The following is an 18,878-nucleotide window of genomic DNA, read 5'->3' on the forward strand; positions in this document are numbered from 1 at the left end:
GGAAGAAGAAGGTTGCGCAACTTGGCAACATGGCAGCGTCCGTGCGGCTCTTGTTCCGTCGGATATCTCGTCTTTCTCACAGAAATATAAACTCTACTGCTGATAGTTTTTCACGCCGGCCAGGCTGCTGCTTTGGTCCTTTTTCCTCTCGCTGTATTAGTGACGCAGCAGAGGACAGAAACACACACTTTGGCTTTGAGACGGTGCCCGAAGCGGAGAAGGCGAAGAGAGGTGAGACAGTGGAGACCCGGAGGGCTGCCAACCAAATTCAGTTTAAATAACCTTTGTTTATTCTCATTCGCTTTTTTTCAAACTTGGTATAACCCGTCAAGAAAGCTTGATGATGTTTCTAAATTCTCGAAGACTTTTTAAAGAAATCGGCTAATTACTTAGCATTGTAATCTTATTCTCTAATTATCTGGACAGTTTTAAACCTAATATTAATCTGTTGGTTAAGCTAGGACGATTGATAGTGAACTTGAGTTCATTGCCTAAACTAATGCAGGATTAACACACCCTTCGATGCAATATAACATTATGTTTTTTTTTTTTCATTTTGTAGTTTAATATTTATCTAATTCATCTCACTGGATAAATCATTCATTTTAGAATATAGTAGAAATACGTTTTACAGCCCATATTCAGGTTTAAGCAAAAATGAAAATGGAAATGTATAGGCTCACATCTCTCTTAAAACAATATGAGTTATAAAACTGAGAATTCTGTATAACAATTAAAAACAATCAAAAGATAAAGAAGACTGCAGTAAAGGAAAATCGCGCATCATAAAGAAATACTGTACTGCTACCATAGCAACATAGAGCACAAGTGTTAAAAAATAGTGTCTGAAAACCCACAAAAATTATTTATGTGTTTAGAAAACAACTAACCATTAACAGTTAAAAATAATCCTGAAAATATCAGCTATGCAATGCATGTTAACATCAAACTTGCATTGTGTTTTTGTCCGACTGCTGCCGGAATCAGGTTTGCAACAATACAATAATTATCCTTTTTTCTTACAAAGGATGTGGCTGCCTTAATGATAAAGATCTCTCCACTTTAACAGCAGCAGCTTCATGGGATTGGAGACTCCGCTACAGTCCCTCTGTGTCCTGCATCATGGTCTTAGGGGAGCCAGGCCTCCCTAACAAGTTAGTCCAACTGCTCCCTCTCTGCTACATCTAAGCTGCTCCAACAAACTACACCATAGAAGAGGACTGATGTCATTACAGGGTTAAAAATAAATCTTCAAGCAAACAAAACAGATTTTTATGAGCAGGCACTGTTGGCAGGTAAATCGTTCAGCTTTCATGGAGGTGCAAGCAGAGGCTAAAGGAGGAGATTATTTATTAGTTTTACACCTGAGGAGAAAAAGAGAACTTGTTTAATGAACAGATGAGATGAGGTTATTATAAAATAACTGGAGTAAAACATACCACGATATTTGCACAAAATTGAAAGCAAAATGTGTGATTTAATTATATATATAAAAAAGTAAAATAAAAAAAAACAGGGAACAATGACTCCTTTGCTGCTGTTGTAGAAGAGAAAATGGAAGCGCTCCCTTAATTTTCTACAAAATGACTGCTTTCTTTGTTTTTGCTAGAATGTTTTCCAAATGTCCTGATATCAATAAGTGACCTTACAGGTCAAGTTTCTTTCTGTTCCAGTGTAAGGTCAGAGGAGCTGGATTTATTTCTATTTTTTCTGAAATACTCTAGTTTTAGATGTTTCTTCTGCTGAGGATTTTTATTGTATTACAATCTATGTTCTAAAACCTATGCATCATTTTAAAAGGGCAAATTCCAAAGAAAAACTAGCAAAGTGTTGATAATAAGTATTTAAAGTAAATGTGTTGTATAAAAAGAGATATTCAGGTTGGTTTGAAATTATTGCAGAATTAAATACTGCTTCTGCAAATTTAATACAGAAACAGTATTTATTTTGAACCCCAGTCGGCCTCGGCAGATGGCCGCTCACACTGAGCCTGGTTCTGCTGGAGGTTTCTTCCTGTTAAAAGGGAGTTTTTCCTCTCCACTGTCGCTACAAGCATGCTTAGTGTGAGGGATTGTATTTGAGTCAATGAGTCAATGCAATCAACTGGTTTTCCTTAGATAGAAAACTTTGTATCAATTTGACTGGATGATCTGGTTGAACTGTAAAGTGCCTTGGGATGACATGTGTTGTGAATTTGGCGCTATATAAATAAACTGCATTGAATTGAATTATTTTCTAAGTAGTAATTATCTGACTAGGGCTGCATCTAACAATTATTTTGCAAATCGATTAATCTTTTGATTATTTTTACATCAATCGATATTATTAATATTATATTAATAATATTAATAATATTCAGATAGCCAAAGGTTTGTTTTTTAGGAAGTTTAGTCAGGTGAAACTAAAACTTTTCCACTTGGGGAGTTTTGGATAGAGCATATTGACAGATGAAAACAACGTTTTTGTTTTTTTAATAAATGCTACATGTTTATATAGTTTTATACAATTATGATATAGTTACTACTCTCAGTGGGTTGTTCTGGGAACTAAAGGCATGTTTTAGTCTCTTTACTCGATTCTCTTTAACGATTTATCGATTACTAAATTATTTGACAATTATTTCAATAACTAATCACGATTAACCCGATCCGCTTGGATGGAAATTCAGCTTCTTTTCTTTGTTAGTTAAAACTTGAATCTTGTTGTTTTTTAATGGTTTCTCTTTCCAGTATACAAGGTGTTTGAGAATGTGGCGGAGAAATACGACATCATGAACGATGCCATGAGCCTCGGCATCCATCGACTTTGGAAGGATATGCTCCTGCACGTCATGCACCCGCAGCCTGGCGCTCGACTCCTGGATGTGGCCGGTGGAACAGGTATTGAAAAAAATTAATAAAATCGATATAATGATCCTCCAGCTGAATCCTCCACTTAATCGTGTGCTTATTTTTCACCTGCAGGTGACATTTCTTTTCGTTTCCTGGACTACGTTTATCATCAGCAAGAGAGACAGAAGCGGCGAGCTTTGGGCTCCAGTCAGACGCTGTCATGGCAGGATATTTCTGAGAAGTACCCCGCTGAGGACGCTCCCCATGAGTCCAGTTCTGTGGTTTGCGACATCAACAAAGAGATGCTGAAAGTGGGAAAACAGAGAGCTGACAGCATGGGCATCACATCAGGTTAGCTTAAAACCTGCAGGTGTTTAGTTAATCTGCCTCCATTAATGTTGATCAGAGTTTAGCGGCTCCATATATCTGTTCATGAACATGTATAGATGCCACAGAGACAGATTGACTTCAGCTGGATGATTTTAAAGGTATAAGAGCTGCCGTTTGTTTCCAGGTCTTTCATGGGTGGTGGGAGACGCAGAAGAGCTGCCCTTCGATGATGACCAGTTTGATATTTACACCATCGCCTTTGGCATTCGAAATGTCACACACATCGATCAGGTAACAAAGATCTTGATTAAAGTGAAAATTGTGTCAAAGAAATGTGTTTAAATAGAGAAAAAAAAAGTGTAATTTTCTATTTTACAGCTGTGACTTAAAAAAAAAAAAAAGATTTCTCTCTTTCTCTTATCTCAACCTTTTTTTTCCCTCCTACAGATTATTGATTACAAATGTGGCCAATCTTTCCTAATAGATAACTAGTTTATTATTATTTACCATTTTTAGGCTCTTCAAGAGGCTTTTCGTGTCCTGAAGCCTGGTGGCAGATTCATGTGTTTAGAGTTCAGCAAAGTGACCAATCCTGTTCTAGCGCGGTAAGTAGGTTTGTTTAATACGACACAGGGAATGATCGGATGGACTTGACCTTTGAACCAAATCACTTCCTACCCATTTCTTTTTAGAGCGGCTTTCAGCTGGATTCTAACCCTTATCTCTTGTCTACTTTTCAGCCTGTATGATGCGTACAGTTTCCAGGTGATCCCGGTGTTAGGAGAGGTTATTGCTGGAGACTGGAAGTCCTATCAGTATTTGGTGGAGAGCATCCGCAACTTTCCAGATCAGGTGAAGCAGGTTTAAGTCCAGTTTTTTTTTATCTCTGCCTGGCAAAGCATCAGTTTTTTTTTTTTTTTTATTACCTTTTATGTTTACATGTCTTTAAAATAGATTTTTTTTAGATTTGTTACAGATCAATATGTCCTATAACTGTTGCAGTAAGGAAGGTTAATATTTTTATGATTTTAGATAGATCTTATGAAACCCCTTGCAAATTTCAAGTTCACAAAAGTAGCTACGATTTTATATAAGTAAATTTAAAGATTATTTTTGATCAATCTGTTAATTATCTACATGTTTTTAATGCATCAAGTTTGGATTTGTCCAACTGTGTAAGTTAAAACCAAATAGCTGCAGGAACAGTTTACCTTGATCACCAGTCCAAACACCTGTTTATCCCATAATACTTCCTCTGATGTGGTGACCTCAGCCTGGTGTAGCTCTCATGTTGTTAAGGCAAGGCTTCTCTGGGTTCAGACACTTTGAACGTACCTCCTTTTAAAAGGTTGTGTCCTTCTTCTTTTGTCTTGTCCTGAAACTGGAGGCATCATCATGGCTACATATCCATTGGCACATTTAGAAATCAGTTTTCCCAAAAAGACTTGCTAATTAAAACCCATTCTGCAAAAGTGTACTGATATAAAATTGAAAAAGTTAAGTTTAACTGAAGCGAAGCTGAGAAAACGTACAAGATTTGACTTTGTGGATTCTCCTTTAATCATTCGGTTTGCTCCTACTCTCCTGCAGGAGGAGTTCAAAGGAATGATCGAGGATGCAGGTTTCTGCAGCGTGCAGTACTTCAACTTCACAGGTGGAGTGGTGGCTCTTCACTCAGGTTTCAAGCTGTGAGCTGCACGCTAAATCCGTCGCGTAGGAGGACAGAAAAACTGCGTTTGGGGCTGATGTGTTACGGACTGATTTCAGACACAGCAGCTCTCTGCAGAAAGCTTAGCTTAATAACAACGCAGGTCGGTGGATGTTATTTATTGGATTATCTGGGAAGTGATGTTGCACTTGTAAAAAAAAAGTACACTAGAAATGTTTTCATTGCCTCCTCTGAAAAAAATGTTTTTTTTAACATTAGCCTCATTTGAATAAATAATAGAACTTTGAACTGATCTTGTTGTTTTTTTAATGCTTTGTGAATAAAATGCTCAATCTAGGCATGATCTTGTATGATTCTCATGCTACGAAAAGTTTAAGTTAAATTATTTATCAAGATATGTTTAACTGTGATACATTAAAATGATTATTCTGTATATCAGCTCCTTATAGAGGGATGCATTTTTTAAAGTAAAAAGTGAATCTTATTTATTAAATCATTTAAAGCACTAAAAATTTTATGACTTGTTCAGTCATACGGAAGACTTATCTTTATCAAGGACGGTAAACTACAAAAGCTAACTGTAAAAAGTTCTCTATTTACTTGGAAAGTTGATTGGAAGAAAAAACTATGATAAAAATGCCACAGTAACAGGGATAAAATCATGAAGAGGATTTTGAAGCAAAGTCCATTTAATCTCAAGACCCACAACACACAGATATATGTATACGGTGTGGTCTGTCACATTGGTGGTTTTAATATTTTCATTAAAAAGACATTAGATGTCTCGACTGGGCAAAAAATAAAAAGTCAGCTATATCTTAGAAAAGGGGGACGAGGCACAGAATTCAAGTTTCCAAATTCATCAGGGATTCATGAAGACGCATCTGTTGGTTTTTGGTCCAATCTATTTAATCATGTCCAAAATCAGGCCACCCTCAATTCTTATGTAGATGTTGATTGATTTTTAAAGCAGGACCTTAGAAGAGGAAGACAAGAGACCAGAACCAACACACATTCTAAAGGTAATGGGGCTCCTGTTTTTATTTTTATTTTTTTTAAACCCTAAGCAGATCAAGAGGCACATCGCCCCCATGCCATGCTGAAACTCTGCATCAGTTCATGAAAACGCTACCCTGATTCAGCTGAGTCCCAATACTGCACAAAACCTGGACATGGTTAGCATTTCTGTATCCTCATTAAAAATAGGCCTTCTGTTCTAATTTTCTGAGACAAAGAATTAGATTTTAATCAGCTCAGGCCACAATTATAAAACTAATAGGGCTTGGTAAAAAAATCGATTTAATCGATTTTGAATCGATTCCTTTACATTTTAGCAAAATCGATGTCTAGAGAATGAGATCAATTAGTTTTATAGTGACCCGCGTGACGTTCACATTCAAATAAGCAGGGAAGATGCACTCAAGATTATTTCAAGGTAGACAGCTGCAAATATAGCCAATAGGTTGACTGAAGACATTAACAATTGGGGGCTGACCAGCAAACACCCTGTAGTTGTTACAGACAACGCTGCAAATATGGTTTGTGCAGTGGAGATAATACAGCTCATGCATGTCTGCTGTGTCATGTCTGCTTGCTCAAGTGAGGCTTCACTTTTTTACTTTTCACAATCAAGTTTGCACTTTTGAGACAGTTTTGTTCACATTTCAAGTTTAAACTATCTGATTTACAAGTTTGCACTTTGTGTTTAATGTGACCGGAAAAAATAAAATACATGAGTATTTTGAAACACAGTTGAACCACTTTCATTATTGTAAAAACAGATCGAATCAAAATTAATCGATTTAGAACTGTATGGATCAACATAAAATCGATTCAGGACTTTGGCGAAAATACCTAGCCCTAACAATTAATGTTCAAAATATTTACCAGTTTGCAATTAAACTGTAAAACCTTCACTTTTAGAACTGAATAAATGTCAGTATGTTTGGTTGAAGTTATTGGGATGTTCCTGTATGCAAAGAAATGGATCAAAGATCCAACTCTAATAGCTTAAAACAGAGACCTTTTAAACAGTTTTTAAATTGTTTTTCTCACAATGCAGACTTACCCTCCTTAAAAACGTTAGTGTTTTATAATAAAGGAGGTTCGGTCTCAGTTGCATGAAGAAGAGCTTCTCATGTAGAACTATGAAAGGTTTAGTGACCTGAATAAGGGAGAAGCAGAGAGGACGCCTACATGTTTTATTCTGAAGAATATTGCACCTGATTTCTTTGCCTTTATTGAGAAAAAAAGTATATACTAAAACTAGCCAGTCAGTCTTTGGCTAGCCTGAAGTCTGCTGCTTTACAGACATTTTGCTTTTAGTGGGCCAGTGGTGGTTCTAAAGCAATGTTACCATAGCAACACCTTCAGGTTTTATTCAGATAATGTTTTACAAGCAGTTTTAATAGTAAAACTGGGGAAGTTAGAAAGATTTCTTTCAGTCAACTGATAAGCAGTGTGCAGCAGAGGGGCAGTTAGATTGTTTTATACATACGGAGGAAAGGGGCTTCTCATCTCAATAAAAAGACTTGATGGAATAGAAAAGGTATTCCATAAAAACCTCAGTATACATCGATACTGTTAAAAGGTCCTGGCCTGTTTGCAACAGTTTATTTAAAAAAATAACCAGAATAAACACAGTTACTTGAATTAAACTGTATATTTTACAGATCTTTGTACACTTTAATTACAAAACTGTATAGTACTAAAGTTTTAAAATCAGTTTTTTGGTCAGAGAAGATTTAATCGTCTTGTGTGCAATTACCATGTATATACAAAGTCTCATGTTAGTGATTTCTCTCAAAAAAAAAAAAAAAAAAACAACCAAATAACTCAAACGCTCATACACTGTGAACATAAGACATGGCTTAAAGATAAATATATTAGCAAATAAATATTCAGAGAACATAGTTCCATTTATGAAATGTGTTTCCTATACAGGTACAGAATATACACAGATTGATTTCTAGCCTCTTTTTTTTTTCCTTTAAAACATTTGTAATTGTATGACGGAAAATAATTACTCTTAGAAAATTAAAAAATATAAAAATTTTTTAATACATTTTTCTTATCTTAAGTGCTAGAAACAAAAACAGAAAAAATTAAATAGTGACTCAAGTACCCCCAAATGTTATATTTAGCGTAGGTACGTATCTATTGCAAACGGCAAAGATTAGATTCTCACATGATTACAGCACTGGGTTAACTTTTATAAATAGGGTTATTTCAGGTTTTCCTCTATGTAGAGAACGTGTATATTTCATAGAAACAGTATAAAAACAAAAACAGTCTGCAGTACAAACAGAAAGGCATGAATGACAAGCATTGATATTGCATGAATGTGTAATGCACGGCACGTTAGGATTCAAACGGATACACTGTGGTATGTAGAACTGCATCATTAAAAAAAAAAAAAAGTCACAGTACAATAAGGAACCCTTATGAAATACAACCTTAGCTACTTTCCTTTGGCCTTAAGATACAAACTAGAATAATTCACTGGTATAATAAGAGCACGCCTCATAGAGGAAACCAGCTAAAATACATTTTCTTACAGACTTCCAAAACACCTGACACAAATTGGGTTTGAATTTTGACCAAAAGTTACGCAGTGTTAAATATTGCTCTCCATTTCTCTCTAGAATAAGACTCTAATGCTTTCTGTAATGCAGGTAGGCCACAATGGAAAGAAACATAAATGTGTTTTTTTTGTATAGTGTCAATATAAACCAGTGTCAGCCTCGCATTCACGTTTCTTTGCTCGTCTGTGTTTCATCACAGAGACCTTACAGAGTGAGACCCACTTTTCTGCTCTTCAGATAATAAAAAAAACAATCATGTCTTTCTGGTTTGGTATAGCTATGTCCATATAATTATATAGCTTTATAGGCTGTCACTATTCATCTGCAAAATACAAAATATAGTCATGTGTCTGTAAATATTATCGGATAAATTCCTTCAACTTGCACATCTGGATTTTATTTAAAATAAAGACATTATTAACCCTTTCTGGCTTTTTAGAGCCTTTGAAACGATGCAATAATTAGCCTGATCAGTTTTGAGACATTTGTGGCAACAGGAATGAACATGATGCGTTACTTATCAGAGGGGAGAAAAAAAGTAAAAAGACGCCATTTCAGTAGAAATCCACACAATCTTAGATGATAACATTCAGTGCTCAGAGAGCAAATTTAGAGCAAGGCAACTAAAGGTTTTAACGACTTGCTGACAGCGTACCACTTTTATTCTTTGACTCTTTTCTCCTGACTCGTGCTCATATCCCCATCTCTCCCTCATTTGTTGAAATACTAGTTCCCTGTAGAGGCGGGCTCGAGGAGAGCTGAGGGTGGAATAAAGCCCTAGTCTCCTCTGCCTGACCTCTAAGCTGTCCTGAGGGGAAGTACCTCTCCTTTTGCTCATGGTGCTCCCCTGTCTGCAGCTCCTCCTCCACTGTTAAGCTCAGAGGTAAGAAGCTGCTCTGGGTCTCCCCTCCCAAGCCCATTTCACAGTCTGTGTCCTCAGGAATTATGGGTATTCTGTGGTTGAGTTCGCAGCAGCCCTGTCCCGAGCAGGCATCCGAGTCCGAGTGTGCGTACTGCACATTAACGGCGTAATCCTCGCTATAATGTCCCGCCCTGTGCACCTTCATGTCTTTGTAGAAGCAGCAGGGCAGCCCTTCATAGCTCACCTGCTCAGAAGGAGGATACAGGTGTTCGGGTGTAAAGTAGTTCTTTGGGGAGGAGCTCTGAAAGTCTCCGCCCCTTTGACAGCGTCCTGATGCTGCAGGCCCTGCTTGGTCCAAATCCTGCCCTTTGCTTTCTGCATTGGGAGGAATGACGTCAAAACAGCAGCTACAGGCTGCAGCCCCAAGTTCCCCGGAATCCTCCTGAGCTCCCGATCCCCTGTCGGCCGAGGCGGCCTCTGGGGCCCCAGCTGAGGTAGTGCCTGTGTTGATGTTCTCCCTGGGTTCCAGTGATGAACGACTGCTGTAGTTGGGCTCCAAACTGCAGTTGGAGTGATGGTCCACCGAGTTGTATCCTGAAGCTCCAGCTGAGAGCTGGAGGCAATCATGTCCTAGTGGAGCAGAGGCTGATGAGTCCTCAGCGGGGGCTGCAGTGCAACCCGCAGCCCCCGGTTCTCCTGTAGAGCCCCTACAGGGACTCTTACTCCTGTACACGTACGGATCGTAGTCGCTGCTTAGCGAGCTGCGGAACGTAGAGCAGCTTCCGTACACCCCCTGGTTGCTGACCTCAGTACAGTCCAACATGGAGTCACTGGAGGAGCAGTGGCACTGGCCTGAGCTGCTGCTGCTGCTGTCACTTCCTGGACAGTCGGCGAGGTAACCGCTGCACACGGACCGATGGCCATGATAGCAGCTCAGGCCAGAAATGCTGCCACTGTCCCCTACCCTGGAGGAAGAGGGAGGTGCCATGTGGACCACTGTAGGGTACAGGAGTCCCTGCTGAAAGGCTCTGCTGGGATGGCCCTTGTGGGCTCCTGCTCCTCCTCCCAGCTGCCCAGCCATCGGCCCCTGGCCGCCTTCAGGCTGCTGAGGAAAAGACAAGCCCTGGAAGTAGTAGTGCTGGTACATGGTTTCATACTGCGAAAAACAAGCTGCTCTGGAGAAGCCGCGGCCGTGGAACTTGGGTCGTTTAAAAGCATTGTGATGCTGTTGTGCAGGATAGGCGGGGGGGCCGCGGTGCTCCAGCCTGCAGTGGTGGGGGTTGATCGAATGTTCCAGATGGAGGGCGGGGTGATAACTCCGGAGGAAGGCCGACGTTGACTGAGGCGGGTACAGACCTTGAGGATCTGGGTGCTGGTCCACTGTGAGGACAGTGATAGGGTTGCCATGGTGATCCATACTGGTTCTGGTTGGGTAAGCTGTCACCTGGCCAGCACGGTGCACCCTGCCGGGATAATGGACTGGGAGCACCACCCGCTGCCTGCCATGGATCGAGCTGCTAGGGTCCATGCATGCTGGTCCTGGATTTCCCTTCTTTTGTTCTGTTTCAAGAAAACAATGAATAGTTTAATAAAATATATTTTAAGTTGATCTAGAAGTATTTTTATAGCTGAAAAAAAAGCCAGACGCTGTGTGCAGACTCACCAATAATATTATGTCTGCAATGGGGGCAGGTGTGATGCTGAAGCAGCCAGGGGTCAACACACTTCTTGTGAAACCTGTGTGCACAAGGGATCACACGCAGCTCCTGGAGAGGAAAGGGAATAAATCAGTCCGTTAGACCTATCAGTGTTTTATAGAAAACGAATGAATAAAAAATCTCTTCTCAATGCATGCTAAAAGAACAGACAAGTTTATACTGAAATCTGACTAATAAATGCAGCACTGTCAGCTTAGGTTTGGATCTAATAATATGCATATATCTGCAAAAACCTTTACTTTTATCAGTTCTTGAGACTCCTGCAGGGGCCCTGATTCGTTAAAATGAATTAAAAAATACCATCAGATGAAGTAACTCGGCTTTAAAACAGTTGTTGAAACAAGGTCAGTTCAGCGTATGATAAAAAAGTAATAAATCCTAAGAGGATTGATTTAAATAAATGTTTAACTTTAAATAATCATGTTAATTCCCTGATTAAAACAGCAGCTAATTCTTTTAGATCAGGCACCCCCAAAGATGTTCCTCGAGGGCCGCTGTCCTGCAGGTTTTAGAGGTTTTCCTGCTCCAGCACGGCTGATTTACACTGATAATTGATTAACAGGATGTTGCTGAACTGCAATCATCAGAATCAGCTCTGCTGAAGCGGAGAAACCTCTAAAACCTGCAGGACAGCGGCCCTCAGGAACAACTTTGGGGATGCTGCTTTAGATATTTCTTCTTACACCATTCTGCTAAGTGGCCACTAGGTGGCGGCAGCCACACAATTGTCAAATGTGGGTTTAATATGAACATTAGTCTTGAGGACCCAACTCAATACCATGCCTCAAACTACATTCATAAAAAAGGTGCCTTATTATTCTGCAAAAATAACCTTTCTGCTTGATAACGTTTGTTTATTCTGCACAAAGCTATAAAACAATCCTTTTAAACATTGGATTTCGATGCCTTTTTGCCAAAAAAGGGAATTTTTGACAAAAGCCCGAGCAGCTATAATGTTCCCAAACAAGAAGTCTCTCACTGGCCTTAAAACTCTGTGGCTTAATACATGACTCATCTTCAGACTCTTTTCCACCAAGGCCTTTGTTGCTTAGTTCACTCCTCAAAAACCACTTTGATGTCTTTCAGCCTTTTATATCGCCACTTCCTTCTGTGCAATCCCGGCGCCGTGCTTTGTTGTGTTTTCTTCTTCTCACCAAAAAAGACTCATAACCACAGAGAACACACACTCAGCCTCTGTCCCCCTGGGGCCCTGGGGTTTGTCCCTCCAGCATCCATGAACAAAGGATGAGCAATGCAGTTACAGTAAAACCCTGAAGTCCAGGACTGGGATACATTTTTTAACATTGACTCTATTAAGGTTATAGAAGCTCACATTTGGTGGCGGGGAGCAACAGGAAGTGGGTACCCCTTATCTCTCCAGGTGCTGTGAATGGCGGATCTCGACATCTAAAGTGGTGGCGGAAAAGACGCTAGTAAAAAAACTGAAGGGTTGCGGTCCCATGCACATCGGGGGGACTTCCATTCTATTGTCCGCCGCATTTTTCTTTAATGTCGACAAAATCTGTCATGAAAGGAACCAAACTTCGTGGCTCCTTGAACTCGGAGTTCAGTAAGCTTTTTATATGAGCCTCTTGGAAAAGTCTTTGACACCACCTCAGGATAATAGAAGTAGGAGGGGAATTCTGAGACTTTTTTTCCAGATAATTTCCAATTTTTGTTAATTTTGTTTAAACCCACATTTCTTTTGGGATACGTCTTTTTCTGGAACAATCAATCATATAAATTGATTCTTGAAATAATTGTCAACTGATTTAGTAATCGATTAAGCACAGAGACTTTAAAACATGCCTTTAGTTGACAAAGCCACTCACTCAGAGAGTTAAATATACCAAAATTCTAATAAAAAATGTTTGCATTTAAGATAATAATGATTTCCATCAATAGAGTCTTTCCAGAACTCTTCAAGTGGAAAACTTTTATTTTCACCTGTTTTAAGTCTGCAAAAAAAATCTTCTTTAACAAACCTTTTGCTATCCGATCATTAATTGATTAATTAAAAAATAATAGATTCATCGATTAGCAAAATGATTGTTTGCTGCAGATCTCTTTACCACCTATAAAGAAACTTGATTATTATTTCTTAAAACAGCTTAGGCTCAGATTTGTTGTCAAAGAACAGAAAATGTTAATTTCCTAAACTTGTTTCTCATCATAGAGTTTGAAAAGGCCTTTCAAATTGCTCATATTGTTGTTATGCTTTGAGTGCTGTAACTGAAATCACATTTCTAGGTTGTGCACAATCATGGCTGAGGAGCAAACCTGAATGCTAGCTGTGGCTGCAAGCCGAGTGTCAATATCCTGTTGGAAGGTGAGCCTCTGCCTTGCTCCCAAAGTTGTTTGCAGGTTTTCTTCTAGTGTTAGTGTTAGCTGTGCAATGCTCGTCTTTCTCTGTATCGTATTTTACATGTCGGCCAAAAAAAGGTTATGATTTAAATTTTGTCTCACCATTGCTCCTTTGTGTCTGTCTGTCTGATATTCTTTTAGCATTGTTTTTAAGAACAGCACTTTACCAATTAACTTCTTACAGAAGGTTGCCCTAGATTTTAGGATAACATTCATCATTTTGGTTCCACCTGAAAGCTACCTGCTACTCATTTTTTTTTCTATTAATATTAAATGTGGATTTCCTTTCTTACCTCCCCGTCGATGTACTTCTCCAGACAAATGGCGCAGTCTGAGGTGGAGCTGCTGCTCAGCGAATCAGAGGCTCCACAGCTGCTCTCACGCAGCCCCTTCCCTTTTGCCTTGAACTTGCGCGTTTCCATCTTTTCCAACGCTTGGATGGCCATTCGGTTCATGGAGCTCTGCAGTGCGCAGGGAGAAAGGGCAATCAGCACGTTTAAAATGAAATACACTGGATTTACGCAACAGCAGAAAACATTCCTTAAACTGTTTGCTACTCTGAAATGAGAAGTGTCAGAGAGCTGATGTGATGATGAAATACTTTCCCAGGTGATAGAAAACCAAAGTAGTCCTTAATGCAATTTAACAGTTAGATAACTCATGAGTCTGATCGCAGACGGAGAATAAAGAGAGAAATACTTGTTTTGAAGATTAGCTAAACCTCAACACAGGGTGTTTCTTCCTTTATAGTCCATTGTCTAGATAATTGCAGCTCGTTAAGATCCAGACAACAGATCAAGAACAGCACGGTCACCTTGGGACAAAACGTTCAGACAAATCTGTGATGAATCATTCCATTAAAGCAACAGTACTAATAGGGAGCTGTATAGTTCAGAATAACTTTTGTTCGTTTTAATATTTAGAGAAGGGAAAGTGGAAAACTGAGCTATCATCAAACTGAGGAAAACGATGCATCCTGGCTGGATTACATCCATCTTAACAGATGCCGCTGCAGGTTTTCTGCCCTGTCATAACATCTATGTGTGTTTGGCTCCTTCAGCCGGCTTCTCATCAGCATTAATTACATGCTAATCCAGATTCATGCATCTAGACGTAAGCCTCCACTGAGAGCTTTTTGTCAACGCACAAGAGGAATCACTCAGCGGCAGAGCTACTGTCACCTGACTCGACGCCTGCAGTGAAGACTTCCCAGACTGGAAAAAGAAATGATAAACCAAAACAGAAAAGGCACGTGAGCTTCAGCGCTCGTTAGTTTGTCGTCGTGTGACTCACTGACCTGACTTCTCCTTTGCTTTAATTTGATCTTGATGAGCAGGATGAGGCAAACCAGCGACACCACGACGAAGAAAGCAAGGAAGATGCCCATGTCGAAATACTCTGTGGGCTGCTGTGAAAAAAAAAAAAAAAAAAAAAAAAAAGATTTTGAAAAAATTATCCTTCCAACACATTATAAAGTTCATGCTACCTGCATGGATTTCCATTCAGCACAGGTTTTCTGTATGTTTTCCACTGTGGAAGCTCATTAACTATCAGTTAGAATACAGTGAGCTTTCCCTAATGGTTTAATTATTGTCTAAGTCTTTTTATTTTAATAAAAGCCTAATTTTTTGGCCCCTGGAGGTAATAATTTACTGAGGTCATATTTTAGCTATTATAGTAAATATTGTTAAAGCTTTCTCAATTTTTTTGACTTTGGGGAAGATTTTTACTGGAAGTTCTGTTTAAGAGACCCCACAGATTTTTGGTGAGATTTTAGAACTTTAATTTTTCGAAACCAAAGCTGTTCTTTTATTTCTTTTTCAGATGTAAGCTTGAATTTAACGTGATCCTGAAAAACCAAACGAAAAAGAAATTCCTCATCATCTGCTGTTTTCCAAAAGAAACCCTGAATATATCAGGTGAACTTGAGATAACTGCCAGTTCTGTCTGTCCAAGCATGCAGCCACTACCGTGCTAAGCAGTAGGAATGGAATTCCATTCAGGGCTGAACTAACGAGTATTTTGCAAAAAGATTAATCTGTCAATTTTTTTTTCTGATTAATCAATTAATATTTAATAACAGCAAAAGGTTCTTCAATGAAGATTTTACACAGACTTTAAACCATGTGAAGCTAAAACTATATCCTTTGAATGCCTCAGGATAAAACATTAATGGAAACACTGGAAAAAATCAAAATCTAGACGAGTAATTTTTTCTTAAAATAAGTGCATTTGCTCTTGGATTAAGGTAGTAAAAGAGACATCTTGCCAATGGAACAAGGCAATTTACACTTAGAATAAGAAAACAGAATAGCATTGTTTAATTTCAAGTGCATATTATCTAATTATCTTATTTATCAGAGTTAAAAAATACTCATTCCATTGGCAAACTATCTCATTTACCTACTCAAATTAAGGGGAAATACACTTAATTTAAGACATTTTTACTTATTTTTAGATTGTTTTTCCAGTGAAAAAAAGGTTCTTCGTCTTGAATGCAAAATGTTTATATATTTTCTACAATTTTGGTATATTTCCTGCTTTTAGTGAGTTACCTTTCAGGTAAAGGAATGTTTTAGAGTCTCTATTCTCCAGTTAACGATTAACCGATTACTGAATCACTTGACGATTATTTCAATAATCACTTAATCACGATTAATCCGATTAATTGTTTCAGGCATAGTTCCATTGTTAATCTATTGATGGAAAATGTTGCTCAGAGGGTCAGGACTGTTTTTTACTGGATTTCTGCTACAAGACTTTGGAAGCGTTAAACTGAGTTTAGTTGCTTTCTTTGGAGGAAAAAGCTTCCCTCCTCCCATCCTTTTTACTGACCGTTATTAAGGAGAATAATAAAAGTCTTAGCTCTCATGTAAAAGTCAACTACTGTAGTACTTTTCCTAAATTCCCGTTTCTCTGTCCAACTATCCTATGCAAAGCAATGATCTATACTTTTTTTTCTTCTCTTGACTGATTCCTTCATATGATGACCTTTTCTCTGGACACTACGACTTTGTTAGTAAATGGAATGAAACATCTGCACTTTATTTTAGGTTAATAGGATTTACTCTAACCAATGGCAGGTGTGAAATGTAGACTTAATGCTGATTTTATCTTATATTTTTTTCCCAATGATTGCTAAAACAGAATTTACATTTATATTTTAAGGTTATAGCAGTTTTCCCTCATGGTTGGTTTTTTAGTCATGTATCACATTAGAATATTTTGAAATATTTTAACAACTTTTTTCTAGCTGCTCCACTGTGTAAGTTACTGTAGAATTGCATTTTTCAGCGTCTTTTGGCAACTAGCTGGATATTTGGGTCCCATAAAATGCTGAAAAAATGGCTGCCTTGTTCTCTACTATCTAGAATAAAAAGGAGATCACTGATACTTCAAAGAAAGCCTGAAAGCCAAGTTCGTTTCATTCCTCCCCTGCATAATTCCGTTTTTTTTTTTTCAAACGGGCTTTTATCCCAGAATTTCATTATGTCAAGTTACTTGACCTCAAAGCGTGCTGGCCTTTTATCAAATAGCCAAGCAAACAAACAGCCCTTTGACCGGCTGATATTAATCTGTCACGGAGCTGTGAAAAAGCCTTCAGCCTCGGGGCCGCCAGAAACCCAGAAGAAAGACAGAGTCTGATTTCACAGCTGGGACGTACACTTGTTCCCTTCATCTAAAGACTTACACCATCATAACCCCGCAAACATGTTCTCACACTTTGTCGTGATCCCAACACGCACATTAGCTTTTTCCCGCTCGCATTTCCCAGCATCTTAGAGGCCTTTTTATGAGCTCTTACCCTCGGCGGCCTGTGTTGGATCCGAGCTCGGGCCACTTTCTGCTTGTTGACAATGTTCATGAGCTTAACGGCGTCGTTACCCTTCACGTAAACCACCGGCCGCTTCAGAGGGTCCTCAGCAACCTGGTTAAGCTGGAGACACACAAAAAAAACTTCTACTTAGACATAAACTTATATTATAGGACTAAAATTTAAATGTGTTTAGCAAGATAAAATACAAACATTATAAATATTATATAGCAATAATTAAAACAATAAAACAACTTAACCACAACTTTTTTTATACATTGCGTTGTAAAAAGTCTAAAAAAAAAAGTCATCATATTCCCACAACCCTGGATCTTCATGTTTTATTTAAATGCAATAAATATTCAGATGTTTCTCTTCCTCGGATGTGAACCATCTGCTATCAGTTGGTCCAAATTTGGTCCATGAATTGAAAGTCTTAGCACATATGAAAGAAATATATCAACTCTTACTTTATCCCATTAGTTGCTGCTTGCTTCAGAAATACTCACTTAAAATGAGAAGAAACCAAAGTTATAGTTTTATTTCTACATTTATGTATTTCTAGGCGTAGCTCAGAGAAAAGGATGCTATAATGCCATATTATGCCATAACCTCCGCAGCATGATATGTATGCAGTCATGACACGGATATGTGTCACAGCACTGAGTCTGAAGGGGCTTCATTTTATGGGGTGATGTGAACTGTGAGTACATGTCTCCTCTCATCAATTACGTGAAACTTACGTAGGAAAAAGACACGGAAACCATAGCAACAGATTGCTGAAACTAGTACGTAAGAGTGAGTGTGCACTTTAAGTCAGTCATATATCCTTCCTTTTCTGCCTTCTCTGCTATTTGCACTCATTTTTCAGTTCATTTTTGTTCTTAAGGAAAGTTTGTGACAACTTTCTCAAAGTGGCCTTTGAATTTTCTATTATGGCACAAATTTGAGAAAGGAAAAAAAAAAAAAAAAGAAAACAAGGTCAAGTGTGTTAACTTTACAAGACTTTATCTAATTTTGGCCCTGGGACCTTAATTCTCCCAGAGTGCCTGCTCCCTGCCCCTCGGCCTTGCGACTGCCGTCTCTACTGATCGCTCTGCTCTGACTGGAAAAGCCTCTCGGGGGAATTTAACACAGCCGCCCAGCGCTGCCTTTCATGTGGTCTGCGCGCAATCCCTTTTATCTCTCAGCTACGCACTTTATGACCCAGCAGCAGAGAGAAGAAAAAAAAAAACTCTCTCTCTACCTCTTTTTCTGCAAGTCCAGGCCTGGCATTGCAGGGATGAATACCACAGGAGAATTCTTGTGACAAAGGCGCTCAAGGGAGCAACTGAGGCATTATGCAGCCAAGACATGGGAATCAGACTGAAAAAAGTGAGCATCTGAATGTGTGTGACAGTAAACTTCTATTTTTGCAGTACGGCACACCCTGATGTCTCAATGTTAAGGTGATGTGCCCTACTTGTGCAATTATGATGGTCTTGTGAAGGCTAAACTTCAATATCCATTTTTAGGGAACTTCTCCAAAAACATCGGTACTGGAGTCCAACAGCATCAAAGATAAAGAGATCAGTGTTTGGACAAACAACACACACAGGAATGGCAGCATGAAGGGCAGGGCAAGAGGCCGAGCCCCTTTCAGAAATTAAAAAAAATAAATAAAAGGACAAACCGAGAAGGATTAAGCAGAGAACATGAATGCCTTG

At 38.8% G+C, this 18,878-nt stretch overlaps 2 protein-coding genes across 3 annotated transcripts in view; one reads left to right on the forward strand and one right to left on the reverse strand.

Annotated features, from left to right (window-relative positions):
* On the forward strand, positions 1-5,118 carry coq5 (coenzyme Q5, methyltransferase). The gene is made up of 7 exons (XM_038293367.1): positions 1-231; positions 2,730-2,879; positions 2,964-3,182; positions 3,346-3,452; positions 3,678-3,766; positions 3,902-4,013; positions 4,752-5,118. The coding sequence occupies exons 1-7, from the start codon at positions 30-32 to the stop codon at positions 4,851-4,853; spliced, it is 981 nt and encodes a 326-aa protein (XP_038149295.1). The 5' UTR covers positions 1-29; the 3' UTR covers positions 4,854-5,118.
* Positions 5,119-7,473: 2,355 nt separating this feature from the next.
* znrf3 (zinc and ring finger 3) overlaps positions 7,474-18,878 on the reverse strand; it is an 84,066-nt gene continuing 72,661 nt past the window's right edge. Inside the window, exons 4-8 of one of the 2 annotated variants that reach the window (XM_038293384.1) lie at positions 17,164-17,295; positions 14,656-14,763; positions 13,652-13,819; positions 10,940-11,042; positions 7,474-10,836 (exon numbers count right to left, since the gene is read on the reverse strand). In XM_038293384.1, the coding sequence (XP_038149312.1) occupies positions 9,107-10,836; positions 10,940-11,042; positions 13,652-13,819; positions 14,656-14,763; positions 17,164-17,295 (2,241 nt within the window). In that variant the 3' untranslated portion in view covers positions 7,474-9,106. Of the gene's footprint in view, positions 10,837-10,939; positions 11,043-13,651; positions 13,820-14,655; positions 14,767-17,163; positions 17,296-18,878 lie in introns of both variants that reach the window. The other variant, XM_038293375.1, reaches the window with a different exon arrangement.

This window comes from Cyprinodon tularosa, unplaced genomic scaffold (assembly GCF_016077235.1).
Source record: "Cyprinodon tularosa strain WSP-4 unplaced genomic scaffold, ASM1607723v1 ctg109, whole genome shotgun sequence".
Lineage (NCBI taxonomy): Eukaryota > Metazoa > Chordata > Actinopteri > Cyprinodontiformes > Cyprinodontidae > Cyprinodon > Cyprinodon tularosa.

Coding starts and splice junctions, on each gene's coding strand:
- coq5 (XM_038293367.1), top strand. CDS start 30: ATGGCAGCGTCCGTGCGGCTCTTGTTCCGTCGGATATCTCGTCTTTCT. Junction 2,880..2,963: donor GGATGTGGCCGGTGGAACAG/GTATTGAAAAAA, acceptor TTTCACCTGCAG/GTGACATTTCTTTTCGTTTC. Junction 4,014..4,751: donor TCCGCAACTTTCCAGATCAG/GTGAAGCAGGTT, acceptor ACTCTCCTGCAG/GAGGAGTTCAAAGGAATGAT.